The sequence below is a fragment of the Gallinula chloropus genome (genome assembly GCF_964237585.1).
Source record: "Gallinula chloropus genome assembly, chromosome: 12".
Classification (NCBI taxonomy): Eukaryota; Metazoa; Chordata; class Aves; order Gruiformes; family Rallidae; genus Gallinula; species Gallinula chloropus.
In genome coordinates, this window is record NC_140097.1 from 20,020,242 (window position 1) to 20,041,298 (window position 21,057).

The 21,057-nt window shown below is 45.9% G+C and overlaps 1 protein-coding gene across 1 annotated transcript in view; it reads right to left on the bottom strand.

Annotated features, from left to right (window-relative positions):
- RAD54L2 (RAD54 like 2) overlaps nt 1-21,057 on the bottom strand; it is a 64,792-nt gene that overhangs the window by 30,804 nt on the left and 12,931 nt on the right. Inside the window, exon 2 of the mRNA XM_084269397.1 lies at nt 13,574-13,780. Within this exon, the coding sequence (XP_084125523.1) occupies nt 13,574-13,724 (151 nt within the window). The 5' untranslated portion in view covers nt 13,725-13,780. The remainder of the gene's footprint in view (nt 1-13,573; nt 13,781-21,057) is intronic.

The window sequence follows — 21,057 nt, forward strand, 5'->3', positions numbered from 1 at the left end:
ACAGCACGATCGGAGCAGGGGACGTGCAGGACCCCAGCCCCTCTTCCAAGTTTCACAGCACTACAGGAACATGGAGCGGGGCAGGGAATGGGTTGCAAACAGAAGGACAGCTGTTTTGGTGTGGAAAACAATCTTGGTATCTGTGATTTTATCTGCACAACGCCTGGTAACTTCCAAGGAACCTGGACAGCTGAGGCTGAACCTCGATATTCGCTGGGAGCCGGTAACCTGTTCACACAGTAACAGGCACCCGGCTCGCTTCGTCAAACCAGCGTCAACCAAACTTGTACAGCACCACGGGACTGTGGGAGGCTCCCTGGGCAGCAAACAGACCATGAATGAGACTTCCCAGCTTTTAGGAAACAACTTTGCAGAATCTGCAAAGCCAAGTTTGTTCTAAGCGAGGCTTCCTCCTCCACCTGCTCCAGAAGGACAGGTACAGGACAGAATAAGTTAACACAGGGGAGAAGTAGTACTTTAAAGCTGTGGGTGGACCCCCAGAAGCTCACAATCATGCCTGGCCCTCCTCTGTGCTACAGAGATGTTCTCTGAGCCCGATTCCCTTCAAAAGCATTCCCAGTGCCAGTAACTGACAGCAAACCTGGTCTGACAGAGACGTAATGAAACCAGCTCGCTCCCAGTGAGCATTTCTCCACGTAATGAAGTCAGCTCTTTCCTTCAAACAACAGGCAAATGAAAGTGAGGAAAACCAAGGTGGGCACAAGAAGCCCACAGCAGGCTGTGTCTGACCAGCCCTGGCACAGATCTGCAGGGCTCCAGGACAGACCAGCACGATGCACTGCATTCCTCACAGCAAAGGCTGATGTGCAGGTCTGCAAACCCAGCCAGCACACAGCCCACATGCCTTTGGTGCCTTGGAGAGGGTGGCAGGGCACAGGAAATACTTGCTACCATCAAGATATCCTCTGTGCTTCAGGGTACATCCCGAAGTTGAAACAAACCCAAGGTGCTATTTACATAACTAAAGCCAGATGCTTTTTTACCAAAGAAAAAATTAACTGTATTCAAATTGAGAGGCCCGGGAACAAGACAGCCTTTCACCTATGTCACACATTCAAACAGCCTGGCTGGTACACAAGAACACAGAGTGTCTATCAAAGGGGAAAAGAGGGACAAATATATTAAGAAAAGTACATAGCTGAGGACCTTGCAGCAAGCCTTATAAGGACTTAGTGGGGTTGGAATAAATAAACCAAACATGACCTCAGCATCTGACCTAACAGATTTATGAAACTGGGAAGTAAGCTTTAAAAGACAAGTATTTGTGTAAATGCAACTGGGTACTTTCCAAATGGTTGCTGATAACAGCAATCAAGTAGAAGGGAAGTGGCAGTTCAATACACCAGGGAGGAACAGGGGACCCATAGCTGTCCTCCTGCACTCAGCAAGGAAGAGGGAGTTTCCTTCTTCACCTGAGCATGCAAAATGGAAAGGAACTTCTCTACCTTTTCTACTCAAAAGAACCTATGGTGAGGTCATCACTGCTGGCCATGATACGTAAGTATTCACACAGCCAAGAACTAGATCTGCCAGAAACAGTCAGTTTATAAAATGATCTCCTCATGGGAGGTAATCTTGTTATCGATAAGCCCATTTACTGAATAGCTCTTCTGTGAGGCCAGCCTTGCCAGTAAGGAAGAATGTTCTCCCTCCTTCCTCTACAGGGTCTGAAATCTTACCTAGCAATCCCACCTTACCACCTCGTGCTCAGACCACAAGCTCTTTGCAATTGTCTGACTGCACTACACATCAGAAGCTGCTTCTCAGGGAAGTGCTGTCACTCAAGAGGTTCCCTTGCAAGCAGCATAGATTTCCCTGGTAAAAAAACCCCAAAAAACCTATAAAATTTTCAGAACATGGTTTTTATTTGTTTGACAAGTCTTTTCAGCAGCAACATCAGCATCCCTGAGCACTGCAAATTCATACAGGTTAAAACTCACACCTAAACCTGCTGAGACAAGAAGCTCGACTCTAAGGTTTCCAGGACACGAGCTCCCCTGCAGAGCAGAGAACATGGGAGTTTGGGGTGGGGATCAAACTAAACTCAGTTCAACTAAAATGTTTCAGCAAAATATCCCAAAACACAAGACAAGTGACTTCCTTCCCTGTCCATTCAAGCTGGACTAAGTCCTTCCCCATCCCCATGCCTCTTCACCTCGAGCCTGGTTCTCTCAGCCCACTGCTCCCCTTGCTGAGCTCAGGAGGCTGAGCCACTCCAGAACTGACCAACATTGACCTGACCCAAGCCCTCCAAGCACAGCACAAGTGAGAATCTGGATCCATAACGTGGCACCATGCTCTTGGACCCCACAAGCTAGGATGGTTGCTGTCTCTCCAATCACTGCCCTGGGTGCTGTTCACTCCCATCGCCATCCTGCAGAAGGAAAGAGATCTTCCTTGCCCTCAACTGCTCCACGCTGGCTGTGCAGTCCCTTCCCCATCCCACAGCTATCTCACAGGCATGCTGTGCACCCACTGGCTGCTTCTACACACCCCCCTGATCACCAGCAAACAGAGAAGCTGCCTACAAATCCAAGCCATTTGTAATTTATTAAACACAAACAAAGCTTGACAGCCAAATTTCACTCTTGATTATCAGCTGCCAGTAGCACATACAAACATCATTAAGGTCACTTTCCCTGTCCTGTTTTCTGGGCTTCAGCAGCATGGAAAACACATGAGACTATCAGGTTGGAGTGGGTTATTGTATAAGGCTTATCAACCTGCAACAGTTCAGACAGAATCAAACTTGAACTCCACAACACTATTTGCTGGCAACTGAGTATTGGCTGGGCTTTGAGAAGCATTTGCTTGTTAAACAAACACAGCAGTGTAATAAAACCTCTTCTTGAGCAAGATCTAAACCATCCATGGAAAACCAGAGGAGCCTTTCCATTGACTTTAGCAAGTTTTGGGCTGAACCATAAGGCAGGAAATTTGATCAATTTGCTTTTTTCTCATTTTACTTGTATTCATACAAGTCGTGGTTTGTGTTCTCTCCTATACCCACCTAATCACACCTGGGGCAGGGGGAAACTGTAGATACTGTAACAAAAATCTAATCACATATAATGTGGAGAGGGATGAAACACTGCTCCTTCTGCAAATGCTTTTCAGCCTGTCACTGTGGCAAAACAAATGCTGCTTCAGACTTCAGGCCCAGACTGCCAAAGACTGCTTGAAGGCACAATGATTTTAAGTTGAAGGAGTTAGAATCATAGATATTTATCAATATCATTAATTCAGAGCTAAATCTATTGAGTTACAATGAATTGATTCCGATCTCTTCCCATGGCTTGCTCCATTCAGCTGACACAGTGTGTTTGTGCACCACACACAAGTGATTTTCTACAACTTGCCTTTCATTCCAGTTTTCATCTGGGTGTAAATTTGACACAAATCACAAGCTAAGAGTACACAAAAGTGCCATTTTAAAATTGCCCCTAATAGTTCAAGTATTTAAATATTTTACATAGATGAAGATTACCTACAGATGTTTTAATTGCAAAATTGGTTTTGACAGAGATTTAAGCTCAAAGTTGCTGTTCACCTAACCCAAAAAGATTTTACCTTGTAGCTTTCTCCTGTCTCATTCCTATTTGCATATTTGCAAGTGAAAATAATGTCTTCTGACTCCTACTTAGAATTTTTTGACACTGAGTCAGGGAAGTGCATGTTGAAGAAAACACGAACAAGACATCTTCAACATTTGTAGCACAAACTATTGTTATTAAAATAAAACCCAGGTATTGCACAACCCCCGCTTTGATCCAAACGATGAGCCAGGCACTTCTACAGAGCTTAAAGCAGGAAATTAAAATGACAAATAAAGCAAATAACTGTGATGTGATATTGTGTTTTAAAATCTGAAAAATACTTCTAATTTAAATAGTTCCCCCTCCTTTGAAACTTGCTGCTGTTTCTTGGCTAAAAGTATTACACAACACATAGCTATAGGCACATTTTGTTTGACCAGTCATTTAGAAGAGCACAATATCAGATAAATCAAGGGAAGTGAAAATAAGGGCCCCTTCCATAGTTTAAAATCAAGTGCAAAACAGAGAAGCGTTTCATCCAGTAATCTGAAAACAAAAGGGGTGCTGCCTAAAACCTAAATCGGAGGATTTTGACTTTGGCTTCACCCCACTCATCAGGTGACCTTGGCAAAGTCACTTTGCCACTCCTTACCTGTTCAAGAGGGAAAACACCATGTTACAAATTTGCTAATTAGTTTCCTTGTGATTTCATCATGGTTTCAGAAGTTGCAGGCGATGGAGCACGGTATCTATTAGCAGTGACTGGGTGTGGTACAGAGCTATTGAAAACCTGCTGGGGAAAAAGGTACCAGATGTGACAGAGAAGGAAGTGTGCCTGTCCTTCCTTAGGGATTCGTTGGCTGCCTTGTGAAAATAAGGAAAACAAGCTGTGGGGTGATAGAGCACAACCACCCCCATATCCTACAGAACCTACCAGGAAAGCTGGAAGAAACAATATACTTCCCCTCCCCATGGAGGACTTGGAGCAATTCTTTGTTCAGGTGATAACAGGTCGCTCTCTGACCCTGCTCCCCGTGCATTTATGCTGCTCCCATGTTTGTGGCAGCTTTAAGCAAAGAGAGCATGTAGCTACAGGGTAAAAGAAACAAACACTGGAAAAAATACATATAGATGGAAATGCAGAGACATGGACACGGGCTGTTCTTGAACAGGGTGTCTAGTCTGTATTCTGTCATACACAACAGACCAAGGGAAGAAGGAAGAAAAGAGGGGGGAAGAGATAGCTAGTTATAGTACTGCATCATTTCACCAGAGCAGCCCGTCCCTGCACCCAATCGGCAGGTCTGAAGGAAGCGGAGCTCTGGCGTCATCACCTCCTTTTAAAGAAGTAAAGCAAGTCATTACTCCAGGTTATATAACACCCAGACTGTGCCAGACTCCCTGCCACTCTCTCAAAAAGGAAGCTGCTGTCAGAGAGCCTGGGAGGGGGGCAGAGGAGTCACGACCGCTTTCATTGGGAGCTTCCCCCTGTAAGGGGTGAACAGAAAGGGCCGGGAGAGAGTTCACACTCGCAGAGCGAGCAGGCTGATGGCGAAAGGCTCAGCCCCTGACCTGCAGCATCGTCAGTCCGTAACTCCCTGCGAAGGGGGCTGGGGCACAGCACTGTCAGGATCTCATCCTTCCTTCTCACAGCAGCCCTCAAGCCACGCCTCACCCCACTGAGCATAACCTAATTCACAGGGCTAGTTAAAGCGCTGGAATCAGTCCGTACCCCCCTCAAAGCCCAGGTGCCACTCCTCCCACACTCTGCGCCTGTTACCTTCCCCATCACTCCCAGATTTGCAGGCAAAGAGCCTGTAGTGACAGGACACCCACCTGCCTCTAGCATGGTCTGACTAAAACTGCCCTGACAAACAGAATGCCCCACAAGGCAATCGGCAACTTGGGGGTCACAGGACCATGGAGCAGTTTGGGTTGGAAGGGATCCTTAAAGGTCACCTAGTCCAACCCCCCTGCAATGAGAGCTACCAGGAAGGGAACTAACGAAGCAGAAGGTAGTGGCTCTTCCCAGCCAAGCACCCAAGAGGATTTTTATTTCTTTAATGTCACCACTCAGTGAGTCCAGTAAAGCTGCATCAGGGGGCTGGGTGCCTGTCACAGGGTCTGCATGGGCGTTAGCAGCTCCCATACAACACACTGGGCACACAGATACTTACTAGTCAAAGAGGTCCAAACCCCTTGAACTACATACAGAAACACCATTTGCCCTGAAAGACTGACTGTACCACTGGGAAACCACCAGAGTAAAAATATCAGGTAAAATAGGAAGCCTTCTGTAAGGAAGCAGAGCTCCTAGAGACATCCATGGTGCTGTTGCCCCAGTATGAGGGACAAACCTTCTTCCCTGCAATTTCAATGTAACTTTTATACAGGACTCAGTAACCAGGCTTGCTACATTTGCAAATGCTAGTATCCAGCCTCTTTTTGCCTTGGATACTAACTTTTGCCTTTTATTCAGCTGGGCTGTGGAAACATAGAAGACATCAGCTCCAAGCTCTCTGGGTGTTAGGAAACCAACCCAAGTCTGGAATGGAAGAGATGTGGAGGTGGGGAGTGTATGTGTAACAGACACAAAGCAACTTCAGAGATGCTCTTATCCCTTTCAGGAATGGAGAAAACATTAAAACCCCCTCAACTTTTTATTTATAGCAAGCCAGCTGAGAAATACATCCATAATAACTGCAGTTTGATGCAGGTTTGCCGAGTGACCCACAATCAGCTGGCTTGAGGGTGAACCCCACAGTCTGCACCCACACGATAAAGCATCTTTAAACACTGACCTGTAAGGATCATTGTCAAAGGTAATGCAGCTTCCCACAACAATCTGACAGAGTTTAAATGCATGACACTACACAGGATGCCAATTCACAAGGAAATTCTTTCCCATGTACCAATTACTCTCTCATCTCTAGGATCCCACACGTGCCACCTTCTTTGCACACAATTACTGTCTACAAAATGTCCCTCTAAGCATCAAAATCTACCTGGTTGTTTAAGCACAGCAAAGTGCATGGGTGGTACACAGAAGTTCAGGTTTGGTTTCCCAGGCTTACAAAGATCAGACTCATTGTAGAGGCTGCAAACCTACTGCTGAGAAGAGGTTTGCTTCCCCGAGGATATGCCCTTCTAGCTTCTTTAGAAACTGTACTGGCTGGCTCTAGAGGGAGCTGCACCCAGCCACAAGCAATCAAAATAAAAGAATCAAGATAGGAAAGTCCATCAAGAGGGAAAAAGTGGAAAGATATCGGTCACCACTCTTCCCCCCAAGAAATCAGACTCACAGAATGTGTGAGGTTGGAAGGGACCTTTAGAGGTCATGTAGTCCAATCAGTAGCAGGGACATCTTCACTAAATCAGGTAGCCCAGAGGCCCATCAAGCCTGACCTTGAATAGCTCCAGGGATGGGTCATGCACTGCCTCTCTGGGCAACCTGTGCCAGTGATCCACCACCCTCATACTGAAAAGCTTTATCCTAATATCCAACCTAAATCTCCCCTTTTCAAGTTTAAAACCATCACCCCTTGTCCTACTGCCTCATGCCCTTGGGAACATTCTTCCCCAGCTTTCTTACAGGCACCTTTCAGGGACTGGAAGGCCACTATAAGGGCCCCCTGGAGCTTTCTCTCTTCTCCAATCCAGCCCATGCACTTTAAACTACAGGATTATTACTTACTGGCACCCACTGCTCTGGTATACATACAGCAGAGCTTAGAACTAAAGGAACCCTTCTAATCACCTCAGTGCTTTTCTAGACTTCAGGAATTCCTCATGTTTCTTTCTTTCCATACCTTTCTCCTTGACCCACCCACTTTCTATCAACAAAAGGAGCTTCCTCTCCACACCAAGCTTCCTCCCAGAGGCTTGTGCCTTTCCTTAGCCCCTGCCACCAGCCTCCAGCCAAACAACAAGGACAAGGGATCAAAGCACATGGATCACCAGTCTGAGGCAGAAAGCAAGAAGCAATGTGGTCCACTGTGCTCAAGGACTGCAGCAGATGGAAGCTTCTCATTACAGGGTTCCTCAAAGAGTAGCTACAGTCTCTGCAGCTGCCTTGACCTTGGGATACCCATCTACCCTCCATACCACCCAAAGACACACCTGTCAAAAGCTGCTTGCTGAACAGAGTTGAGAGATTAAAGAAATAAGTATCTATTTGCTCCTCCTCTTCTTCTGGAGTGCATTTCTGGAGATAGGGAGGACAGCTTAGAGACAATGTTTCCTAAGTGAAAATTGGTGTGCAGACTGGTCAAAAGTGGAAGGCAAAAAGATTTCAGGTTGGTGGGACTCATCTCCAGTTACTAACACAAGCAGAACCAGCCCATTCAGGTAAAAAGTGCAGGTAAATGAGTTCTTAACAGTGCTCCCCCCCCCAATTAAAAAAAATAAAACCAACAATAATTCCCCTCCCCCTTTCTAAATATAGCTATAAAATGACAAAGAATGGGGTGTCATTTAGCAGGGTATCATTCAGGAGACTGACTCCACGCTCTGCCTCTTGGTTCCATACAGGTGAGCATAACATGACCTAATTTATAAGAATCACTTCAGATGAAAAGCAAAACACTGGTGTACATGAGCAGGAGGAGCCTGCTAAAGGAACAGATTTATACCAAAGACTTTCCTCTCTTCCCCTGTAAGGACAGAAATCTGCTGTTCCCAACCCCACACATCCAGCTGGGGACTCCCACACACACCAGTTTTGTTTTGTTCCAGCACTTTGCTGGGGAGAAGAAAAGATGGAATGACTGAGGGGTGGGAAGCACATGAATAACACGATCTCCTGAGATGAGCAGCAGCTCCCTGCACCTCAAGGATGCATTCATGCATCATTCAAAAATATTAACCCACACTTCCATGTGACTTGAAAGAACAGATTTCCAAAATAATTTCAGCTTTAATACCTCCAGGTGCTGATGAACTTTCTAGTATGTTTGATGTTAGCTACTGAGTTTTCCCCCCAGGTTAGACAAGGAAATTATCCAGGCAGCTACAAATGGATTTCACTTTGGGTGGAATTACACCCCTTGGTATTTGCACCGTGAGGATGAGCCACACAGGAACAGCCCATGAAACAAAACCCATCCTTGCTGTAATTCCATGCCAACATTTTTTTTCCCCAACCACCAAATAAGAACTGTAGGCAAAGCAGCTGATTTAGCAGCACCCCAGCAACTAACCAGGCATTCCTCTAGGAAAAGTTCAAGGAAAGCAGAGAGCTTTGCAAACCTGAATCAACAGTGGCTGTCATTTGAAGTCAAATACTCCCGTCGTGGTACCTTGGGAAGCTCAGAGCTGTGAGTGCCAAGCAGCACACTCAAGTTCAAACAAGCAGCAGCCACTGAGATACATTCTGGATCATGCTCTGGAAATGAGAGGTAACTGCTGGAATCCATCATGATGCTATCAAATGGCAAAGACAGGCATGAGCACCATTCTAAGAAGACAGGGTAAGGAAAAGGGTCTCTCTCCCCTTGCTAGCTCCCTGTGCCAGTCTTTCAGAGGTTCTGAGGCTTGGCCCTGATGCCTTCATCCTGCTAAGGATCATAGGATCACAGACTGCATTAGGTGGGAAGGGACCTCTAAAGGCCATCTAGTCCCACCCCCTGCAGTGAGCAGGGACACCTTTAACTAGAGCAGACTGTTCAGAGCCCCATCAAGCCTGACCCTGAATGTGTCCAAGGATGTCCCTGAATGTCTCCACCGCCTCTCTGGGCAACCTGGGCCAGTTGAAGCTGCAGAGCAAAAGAGCACAGGCACCTGTGAGCCTTCCACTCTCCTGGGACTTGGGACTCTGTACCACAAACACAACTGTGCTCTCGTTCAACCCTCTCTTAGGGTCCATATGTCCACAGAAACCCACGCAGAGTGGTTTTGTTTGGCTCCAGCACTTTGTCAGGGAGGAGTAGGAACAGTCTGAGAAGAGGGAATACAGACCGCCTCCGTCTTCTCCTGTTCTCCACCAGTCAAACAGATGCCACAGAGCTGGCATGCCCCCAGCCCTGGGCAGAGAGAGAGGGGACAGCACAGGAGAAAGCAGGAGAAGTGGACAATGGTGCTGAATACAAGGTTGGTTGTGTGGAGATGGTCACATCGTGACAGTAGCATCTAATACACTATTATCTGCTGTAGCCTGGTACATCTGTGCATTAAGGGTTGTGGTACTACCATGGCACTGGAAAATCCTCCACTGCCATACTCCAGAAGCACTGATTCCAATCCATCTGCTGTACCACACACCCTGTAATGCAAACACAACTAGGAGCTTCTGAGAACAGTGTCTGAATGCTGGGCTCATTAAAGCCTCTTTCAGAGAACTTAAACAACCAGCTCGCCACACTTTCACCCGAGTTACATCTTTAAGAAGTGTTTAACCCCCATACTCAGGGGAAGAAGGCAATTGTGCACCTGGCCATCATTGTTCATAGCAGAAGCACAGCAATATGTGTGAGTAAAAGACAGTGAATTCAATCAGAATCATCCAAAGACACTCAGAAAGCGAAAAACTAAAGCACTACGGTGGGATTTGTTCAAACACTGGGAAAGCTCCGAGTTACAAACAGTCCCTGCATTTCAAATGATCCCTAAAATCTATATTGGAGGCTTGTTTCCTCTTTGCTCCAATTAACTTTTATTCCTATGGACTTTTACACAGCCCTGAGCAACTACCAGGATCAGAGAAAAGGCACAGGGCTTGAAACAGCCCCGTGTGTCTGCAGTCATCAGGGTGGAACGTTTCTAGGGAAAAGGATTGAGGGAGTTACTGAAAGAAGCTCTCAGCAGCCACACACTGATATCACAGTATCAAACATGATAAAACAAGCACTGCTACCCACAAGTGATGAGAAAACAGATGCAGTGGGTAGGGATGACAAGGCTGGGAAAGCAGTGGAAGCCTCCAGCTAGGATCGGAGCGTGCTGCCGGGATGGGCGTGCAGTCTGGCAGCCACTGGGAAGGGGATTATAAGACTCAGGGTAGATATATCCTGGAGGAATGCTCTAGAAAAAAAAGATGTAAAGCTATATGAGCTCCTACATATGATGCAAAGGTTCAGTAACTGACCACTACTGGAGAAATCACAGAATCACAAGGTTAGAAAAGACCTTTAAGATCATCAAGTCCAACTGTTCCTGTCCTGTGCTAAACCATATCCCTGAGCACCTCATCTACCCATCTGTTAAACACACCCAGGGATGTTGACTCAGCCCTTCCCTGGGCAGCCTGTGCCAGGCCCAGACAACTCTTTTCAGTGAAAAATCTAATCTGACCCTGCCCTGGTACAGCTTGAGCCCATTGCCCCTTGTCCCATCTCCCATCCCCTGGATGAAGAGACCATCGCCCACCTCTCTGCACCCTCCTGGCAGGGCAGTGTAGGTGGGGAGAAGGTCTCCCCTCAGCCTCCTCTCTTCCAGGCTGAACACCCCCAGCTCCCTCAGCTGCTCCTCACAGGATTTGCCCTCCAGCCCCTTCCCCAGCCTGGTTGCCCTTCTCTGGACTTGCTCAAGGACCTCAATGTCCTTCTTATGGTGAGGAGCCCAGAACTGGACCCAGAACTCGAGGTGTGGCCTCACCAATGCCAAGTACAGGGGCACAATCCCTTCCCTGGACTTGCTGGCCACCCTTTGTCTGACACAAGCCAGGATGCAATTGGCCTTCCTGGCCACCTGGGCACACTGCTGGCTCATATTCAGCCTGCAGTCAACCAACACCCCCAGGTCCTTCTCTGCCTGACAGCTCTCCAGCCAGTTCCACTATCTTGCCAGCAAGCAGTAACATGTTAGGTTTGTAACTGTTATAATAATGACTATTTAAAACAAGTCATTGGTTTCAGTTTGGAGAAAATGTATGTTGCCTGTTGCCCTTCCAAGGAAATAACTACAAAAAGTTTATGATTTTCTTGATTTCATAGTGCTAGAAATATGCACAAGGGAAGGATCTCCCCAGGATCCCCAGTGGAACATCTACAGAACCACTACAATACCAGGAGGGGAGAACAGCACCACTGGGAAGAGGGAGAACAAAATTTTAACAGAAATTATTAAAATTAAGCTTTTAAAAAGCTTCATAGTATAAACATTAGAGCACACTCTTCCTTCTTGTGAATAAAAGTAACTGTTCCTAAGAGGATTTTTATGAAGTCGCCTACAAAGAGACAGGATTACAAACATCAGATGGGCAAAATAAAGTGATCCTCTCAGTCCTGAAGTTAGCTGCACTTCACAGGCCAAACAGCAGGAGATCTAAGGTAATACAGATGTCAAGAGACATCAGGAGGAGCAGAGGACACCTCTGCACAAAGCAAAGTGAAGTGCTCACAAAGCATCCTGATATTCTGGCAAACTGAATTAAAACTGACACTACCTGAAACCTCAGAGGCAACCTAGCTTTGCTCAGGCTGTGTAGGAGCGATTTCCCTGTCCCTAATGAACAGCCTTAAACCCATTTTAGCTTAGTTATACATACACTGACTTCTTCCTCTTCCTCATAGTTTCCTACATTTGTTTAAATTTATTTTTCACTAGTCCCTGAAGAAACAGAAAGCTTAAACACCTTTCTAGTGGTTTAAGATGAAAATTAACAACTGTCATTAACAGTTAGCAGTGTTCTGATCTATCTGCACTAATTTTGTTTGTGAGTATTTAGCCACAATCTTGAGTCTGTAATAAAATACCCATGGGGAACAACCCCCATGGACATGACATACAGCCCCTCCTCTCTGATAATAAAGGTTTGTCTACAATGTCATGCTTCCTATTGCTCAGCTGGATGCAGGTTCCTATGAACAAAGTAACCTGTGGCTATATAACCCTATCTGCTGGGAGACCCCTTGATTCTGTCCTTCACTAACACTTCCACTTCTGCTGCCTTCTCATGAGAAAAAGCCATCAGATGAATAAAGCCAGAGGATTAAAATCCATTTGTGTAAACATTTTCTAAGCATTTTAACTCAAAGCAGCATCTACAAGGAGCAGGTGGTTGAAAAAATATAAAAAACCAAACAACACTTGAGGACAGTAATGTACTTTGAAACCAAAAATACTGCTGTAAATAGAAAAAAAAAAGAGAAATACCTGTCTTTAGCATATTCTATGCAAAGAAAAGGAAGAATATTTTTAGTAGGCTGAAATAAGTGCATTCAAAAATCTGCACACACTTTGAAATTATTAAAAAATACCATTTTAAAAAAGCAAGCACAACTTCCCCTTAGGCTTTGGCTGTAGTTTTACCATACGAGGACTTTGATGGCAAATACAGCATGGGGAATTCCCACCAGAGCCCTAGAACATCAGCCCTTCTGTTAGACCAGTAAATACATTTCTAGGATCATGCCACACACCGCAACAGTTACCTAGTCGTGCTTAAATGGAACCTGCACAGCACAGGCCCACAAACAGCTATACTGGTCCCAGCTGAAAAGGAGGGCAGGGCAGTTACAACTAGGTGAGGACAGAAGGTGAAAACTTATGTAGCACTGCCACCTTGCATACTGTAAAACAAAGAAAAAAACCCAAAGCCCAAGTTGTCTGCTGCCAGAAAAGACCATCTTCCAGTTGCTAAAGATGGTTATGGTAAGGGAGTAACAATTGCCTATAGTGTGCATTGAATTGTTTACCTGTGGGCAAGTCATTGATGTAAATAAATATGTTTAATTCCACCAGATCCTTTTACTAATAATAGAAGTAATTGTTAATTGATTTATTGACTTCTCTGTATAATTGTTTCCACAGAAGCCATAGCTATTTTTAAAATTCTATCCTCCTTACAATTTATGCCTGTGGCTTGTTTTCACAATGAATATTTTTTTTGGCCAGGAGTCCAAATTTAACCTACATGAAATCCCTATTTAAACTAAACACCCACCTAAGCACTTATCCCTACCCAGTGCTGGACACATCCTATCCCTTACGGTACCTATTGAGGTGTCACTCCCCAAAATCAGCCGTGCCAGTCGTGTCTTAACAAAGGTATGCAGAGACTCACAAGCCCAGTCACTTACCACTCTCATCAAGTAAGTCCTCCTCGTCATCCCCATCGTTGTCCTCCTCCATCGCCTCCTCCTCATCTTCCTCCTCCTCCTCTTCCATATCCTCCTGCTCCACGTCCGGGTCCAGGTCCGGATCACTCCCTGAGATTGACTCGTCTGACATGATTCCCAGTGGTGCTCCTTGTGCATTACCTGCTCATGTTCTACCGTGAGGCAGCCCTGTGGGAAGGAAGAGAGGCACCTAATGAGCCTGGGAAATCCCAACCTTCGAGCCTCAGGGCTTAATATCGCAGCAGGATTGTTGCATATAAAAACACAAGTCTGCCATCAGTCCTTCAAATGACAGTTATACCAGGCTGTGCCCAAAATCCCACATAGAAAACGGATGCAATAAGCCACATATCATGATGACATAGGGCCAGCGTTGCAGAACCAGCACCAGAACCAATACACTGACTAATGACTCAAAACCCCTCCTCTTTCTGCTGTGTACATGTCAAAGATACCAAGAAAGACTCCTAGTACTGACAGCTGATTATACAAAGATGCAAAAATAAAGAATGTAAAGAATTTCAGAACACTGCAGTCCAAACATGAAGCACAGAAAGAAGGATCAGTCTCCAAATTCCATATGGATACCTGTCACCCTCACCCCCAAACACTGCAAACATCATTGCAGTACACAGACCATGGGTCACAGACACAAACCACCCTGACTTCACCATACCCCCTGCAAAGGTCACCCAGCCACTCACCACAATCTGCATTAAGTCTCTGTTTCAACCAACAGCACAGAGACAGCATCACCTTAGGAGTACAGAAGACAACAGAAGACAAAAAAGATCCAGTTTTTACAACGTTGTACCTCCCTTTGTAAAGCAGGGTTGAGAAGAAAAGTCAACTCCAAAGAAGGATGGATCTAATGGAATTTGCATTTCATCCTCTAGAGGACAAGAGCTGGATCTGTCTGTTACACTACTCCAGTGCACCCCAGCAGAAATTATGGTACAAAACAAAAACAAGACCAGGGCAATCACAAAGCCATGAGTTCTTCTGTTCAGATCACGCACTGTCCCTTTCAGACAGTGATGGGTACTCCTCTTCCATACACAAAGAATTGTAATAAACGAGCTGTGTAAGATGGATGAAAATAAAGAAACACAATCAAGAAAGGCAAATGAAGAAAGCATCTTGATCTCAAGGATCAAAAAGCAAAGGATGTGTTCAAAAAACCAAGCCTCAGAAGAATTACTCTCCCCACATTTCTCTGTGGAAAGACAAGGGAACCAATTCCTCACCAGTCACTTTCTACTGCTTGCATCACATTTCCAGTGGTTAACCATAAAATGTTTAATAACTAATCAGCCACTTAAAAATCATCTCTAAGCAGATGAGGCAGCTTAAATACCTACAAACACCTCAAGAAACAGAAAAATCTCATTTTCAGCTGTGTTTCAGCAACAACTAGATGAGCTCAGAAACTTGAAGGTTAAAGACACAACTCAACTCTCCTGTAGCAGGGCTGAAAATCTAACTGTCAGGCATGCTGAATTATTCCTGCTGAAGTCATCAGTTCCTGCTTTGCCTGTCTCAGCTCCTCAATAACATTAAAGAGTGTCTGGAAGAAAATAAACAGAAGGGGAGAAGAGGCTTTGCAGAGATTGGTATTGGAATAGGAAGCATTTCAGCACTAGGTCCCAGGAGCGCTTTACCACCAGGCAGAGACAACTGAAGCCCCTACACTATTACACGTGTCACACAAAATAAGTTGGCTTAGTCAAGCAGATGGTAGAAAAGGCCAAAAATCTAAATTAGCACAAGTGCAACTGTGCCAGATTACACAAGCCAAATAGATTGATTTGGGTCCCGTGGTCTGCTGGTAAGCAGGTACCCAGCCCTGCTGCAAGACAGTGACCCCTGGGTGCTGCAAGGGCCAGCACTGCTTATGTGACACCGGGTGACTTCAGTCAAGGACCACAGACACAAAGCAATCTATTATCAGAAGTTTTTCCTGACAAATGCTGTGCTAAAGCCTGTGTGCATTTCAAACCAGAGCTTAAACAGCAGCAGTGTTCCTTTCCAGCCCTGAGGAAAACAAACATTGCTTTACTCTTTACAAGCTGCACTCAGGGCTGTAACTGTCAAGCTGCATGTGTTCCCTTATGTTTTCGGAGCAGATGGTCAGTAACATTACCTTCATGGGTCTCTGCTGGTCACCTGGGAGTTGAAGGGGATTTATTTATCCCCATGTCATCCACACTGTGTGAATAAAGCACCTCCCATGCTATCTGCTGGAAATCACAGTGAGAGAACCATATTAAAAATGCCCATGCTTTACTATCCCAGCAAACTATGGACCAACACAAAGAAGAAACACAAACACTGCTACAATGTCAGGAATGAATTCCCATCTACAGCTGGGAAAAGCAGAAGTGCTGTAAAGCCACTAAACGCTCCAGGTCAAGGAATGACACTCGATACAGTTTCCTCCATCAGCATCCTCCTGTGTATCATCTCTCACGTTTCACTGTTGCAGAACCTTAAACAAACCAAACCAACAAACCCCAGAAAACACTTTCTGAGAATTGTTTAAAGGCAAGGGTGTGGGCATAAATCAAATCAAATCTATAAATAAAACCAAACCTAGGGGAGGGAGAGCAGCTCTCTCCCAGACTGGCGTACAAAAGGGCTCTAATCTAAGCTTTATTTTTGTTTAGTGGGAAGTACTTGTTCCTTATAACTCCTGACACCCGCTCTGCAGCCTCGGCCACACACAGGACAGTTAAACAGCAGCTTTCCAAAAGACTTCATTAAATCGTGCTGAAGGTGGGTGAAACAAAGATGGTTTAAGTGCTCGGTGCCTATCGTCACGCTGCCGCCTGCCTCCCTCCTTCCCATCCTCCTACTGGGCTCTGGCCGCGCCGCAGCCGCTCTCCGTTGCGTAAGCCCCGGGTCTCTGGAGGGCTCCCACCCTGCTTGGTGGCAGCGGGAGCGCGCAGCGGGGACAGGGCAGGTAGGCACTACACGGCCCTGAGGCTGCCCTGGTTTCTCACACCGATCTGACCCAGTTCAGAGCCTCCCACCAAGGGGAATTACACAACAGGGCCAGATTGTGGCTGCCGCTCCTGTTTCATGGCTGAGTTACTCCAACCTGCCCCATCTCCACACACAGGCGCACCAAGCTCGACGCTTCATGGCTGGAGGAAGGGCACTTTGCAGATACATCACCTCCAGCCAACCAAAGTTACCATGTGCCTGCACTTCCCAGCTGTCCCACACCAGCTCAGCCCCAATCCTCCTGCCCTGCCGTGGAAGGGGAAGCTGCGCCCCGAGCGGCACGCCGCAAGGAGGGTTCCCAGCACCAAGAGCAGCTGCACCACAACCAAAAGCCAGGTCTGTACCATATGGTGCCCAGTTCAACCCCTGGTGAGGCTGCTGAGGACACAGGGTGGGGTATTAGGTGAAAACATTCTGAAAAATTCCTCTTGCTTACTCAGGGAGGAGAAAAGAGCTGTCATGTTTATCCTACCCGGGAAGTTAAACCCTGCAATCAACTGCACATCAAATTAACATCCAAGACAGCCTCTCTCATGTATTATGTCCTGTCTTTCAACTACGATAAAAATAGTTCTGAAGTTTCTTGGGCTTTGCTTTTTTTAAGGTAGAACATTTCAGATAGTAAATGCCATGTGGTGATGGCTGCCGCCTCCTCAGCCTGCACAGAAAGGAGGCCCAGCTCTGAATTAGGAAACTTCAAGGGCTTGCAGATTTGGACACATTTCTGTCGTCCTTGTGTTTTTCTTTCACTTTGCAAGGGCTGACTTAAATCACCGCTGCTTCTTATGCATGAAGTCGAGAGAGCAATGTGGAAGTCCAGTTTTTCCCTTCTAAATGACAGCTTTTTACCACAGGGCCACACATGCCATGAGCCAAACCATTAAGTCAAACAGCAAACATGGTGGGATCTGGTGACCACCCGGTGGAAGCCCCTCTGCTTTCACCAGAGGACCTGTCAGCAGTACAAAGACTAAACTATTACTTAAACAACTATTACAAACAAGTAAAAAGGAAGGACGCAGGACCAAAGTCCTTCCCCACCTGAGCAAGGAGGAGCAGGATTCCTCTCTACCTCCAGGAAGCCACAGAAGACAAGGTGGCTTTACAGAAGCTCTCTGCCTGCTACGACACAAGTGGTTTAGGTGCAGGATGTGCTCGTTCCTGAGTACACACCCACCCCATACAAATCCCTTCAGAAAGGGCAGGTTTAACACTAATGCCACTACGGTGCTAGATAGTAAAGAGGATTCCATCACCTCCCCAGCCTCCAGCCAAGCCCAATATCTGGGACTCATCAAGATTTGTCCCTTAAAGCCTGTTTTGTAACCAAGACTTCACATTGGTCGCTATGGTGCTTGGCCACAGAAACAGGATCAAGCACACTGGCAAATCACAAGAGGATTTGCACAGACAGTTTAGCAAAACCAGGTATTTCCAAGTCAGCACTGCATAATGCTCTTCAGTTCCTGCTATGCTGCCATGCTGTACAACAGCAATAATTCCCTTTATCTTTCCTGTTTGTTTGGCAGCAAAACAGTTGGTTGGGGCCGTAAGATGTCTCTTACACACTCAGCTCACACACACTTCAAACTGGAGGTGTATGAAGGAAGCTGCTGGCTCATCTTTTTTTTTTGCTAGATCACGTGCTAGAGTAGCTTTGGTACCACATAGGTAGCCTTTGGAACTAAGGGAAAATTATCATAAAGCCTACGGATGGCTTGCTAAAGAAGCCACGAGCTTAAGCTTCTCTAAGAAATAATCATCTTGCAACAGTTTGCAAGTAATAACTTACAAAATTATTGCAAGTTAGAAGTGAGTACTTATCTGTTCCATTTTGACATCTAATAAGAAATAAACCTGAGATTGGTGGGTCTGGACAGTTTGACTCTAACAAATATGAGAACTTCTCTAATTTCTATTATTGTAACATTAACATTGCTATTTTACACTGTAATGTAAAAATGTGAAGGAAGGGTAATTACTTAAAAGGATTAAGTATTTCCTCAAAAAAGAGCCAACAGCATTACTGATGTTAGTTGAGCTACCCCCCCTTATTTAAGCAAAGAAGCATTTACTGAAAAAATCAACAGAAATCTCACTTTCCCCCAGTGACACCCCCCACAAATTGCATTTAAAGCCATCCTTAATTGGTAACTTTGTGATTTAAATCCCCTCTTCCTTTGCAGCAGACTTGAGCAACAGTTTTTCAGCTGTGACTCGGGGATAACTAACTGGTGGCCACTGGCTGCTGGCGGGGAAGGAAGAAAACAAGTCTCCTCCTTCGTCTCATCTTGCTCAAATCACAATGAAACTAAGTGGCATTGAGCCCCTCTGCAAGTGATGTGTTTGCCACAGGAATATTAAAGTGAAGAAAGTGAAAGGCAGAGCCTGTCAATTCCTAAACTGGAGAGCATCTGCTTGACCTGGACCACCCTTCTGAGGAGGGAGAATGTGCTTCTCCCCACCCCATGTAAACACAGGCACAACACATCTACTCTTCACCCACATTTGATGCAAGTGTTAAGGAGCCCACTGTCATTTGTGGGGAGAAAGAATCAGAGGAAAAAAGTAACAGAGTGATTTAAAACACACGTATCAGTTCAGGGAGTGATGCAAGACCTGCTCCTCTATTCTCTCTAGGTTAACAATCTCTTCCCTAAAAGGCCCTGTAACACTAAAACCAGCCTGGAACCCATTGTTCCCTGACAACAAAGGCAACAAACCTGCTGCAAGAAGAGGTGGGAGAAAGAAAAACACCCCCTAAAACCAACCCCTAAAGGAAGAAAGGAGAGTGGTAATCCATCCCTTCGGCTGCCACGGACAGCACTGGAACGGCGAGTGTGACAGTGACCATTACATCAGGCCCGGCTCCCACTGCGCTCCCGACAGAGCCAGTGCGAGTCGATGGCAGCGCCTGCAGATCCCCACACCAGCCCGGCCGGTGGCAGCGCTGCACACCCGCAGTGTCACCCGCCAGCTGCGGGAACCTCCTGCCACAGCGGGGGTCTGTTCACTCCTGTTTCAGAGGGGTGCAGGCACACCCTCCTGCCGGCAGCACCCACGCTCTGCAAGCTCTGAAGAAAGAAACTTCGTGCTCTCAAGATCTCGGCGCTCACGTCCCCAGAGGCTTCACAAGACACGGCAAGTTCCTCACCTCTGGGCAGAGCCGGCAGAAAGGGGCAAACTCTCCTCCTGTTCCTATACAGGTACCTACATAGTTGTTTGCCTAAACAACACCAAAGTGCTTTTAAAGGCAGTTTTATTTAATCACACTGGAGTAGAAGCTGCCTTCCTATAAATCAACTCCAGAAGAGCAGCTTGTTTTGCACTGATAAAATTTCAGGCTGAGGTAAGGAGCATGTGATTGATTTTGTTCCCCATAATTACTGATACTCATCTGGGCTGACACCATCACAAATGAACAGAAATGTTGTCTCTTACTTCACAGAATCCCCACTTATGTTTTTAGCTGTGGCAAATAAACAGCACTTGCATTCCCTGCTAAAGAAAGTGTTGAGAAAAGGAAACTTTCCTTCTACGATCACGGTTTCTGCTTTCAATGCAAACAGCATTTCAACATAAAAGCCACTTCCAAGTGTGCTTTCACAGGTTTGCCTGTGGTGCTGTAGCTATAGAAAAACATCCAGTATCTGTGAGAGGAACAAAATCCCAAGAAAAGATTTCAAATTATGGGGAAGACTCAGCAGTAGGGCATGGCATGTCAGGATTCCAAATTGTATGCAATACATTCTATATAGCAGATTCATTTGGGCCTAATTTGCCTACCCTGCATTAATGATAACCATAATCAAAATCCAAAAGACTGATTTTAGAAGTCAGCTCATGGGAGAGGAATGCCAAGCCTTCTCTTTGTGAGCACCCAAACTATGGCAAGAGGCAAGGCAATTCCCACAAGCAATGAAGATCCAGATAACTGAAAGATCTCCCCAAGAGTTTAAGCTCCTGTTATACATAGGTGCTGGAGAAGTTATGTAATAAATCAAGAACAAATTACATAAACAGAAGCAGTGGGACAGAGAGCAGTGACAAGGCAAAGAGCTAACTCTCTCCCAAGGAAAGATCAGTCACTGTCACTCCCTGCAGACAAGCTATGGCTTCAGTCATTGAGATATGCTAACTTTATGGCTTGAAGAGTATCCCACAGAAACAGCCTGAGGTAGCTCATAAGCACCACTTTGTCTTTCAGAATGAGAAAACAGCATGTTTTCCCAATGCTGAAAGGCCTAGTAGATCTATCCCATTTTTCCAGTATCGCATCATCCACACACTCTCCTTGCTTTGCCTCCCAGAGAATCACATTTCATTTCCGAGGGAACAATTTGGTGCCTTTGACTGTGTCTCTGCTCAGGAAACAAGCTTTCCCACCAGCAGCAATCCAGGGCAATCCACCATCATCCATGACACAGACACCAGTCACA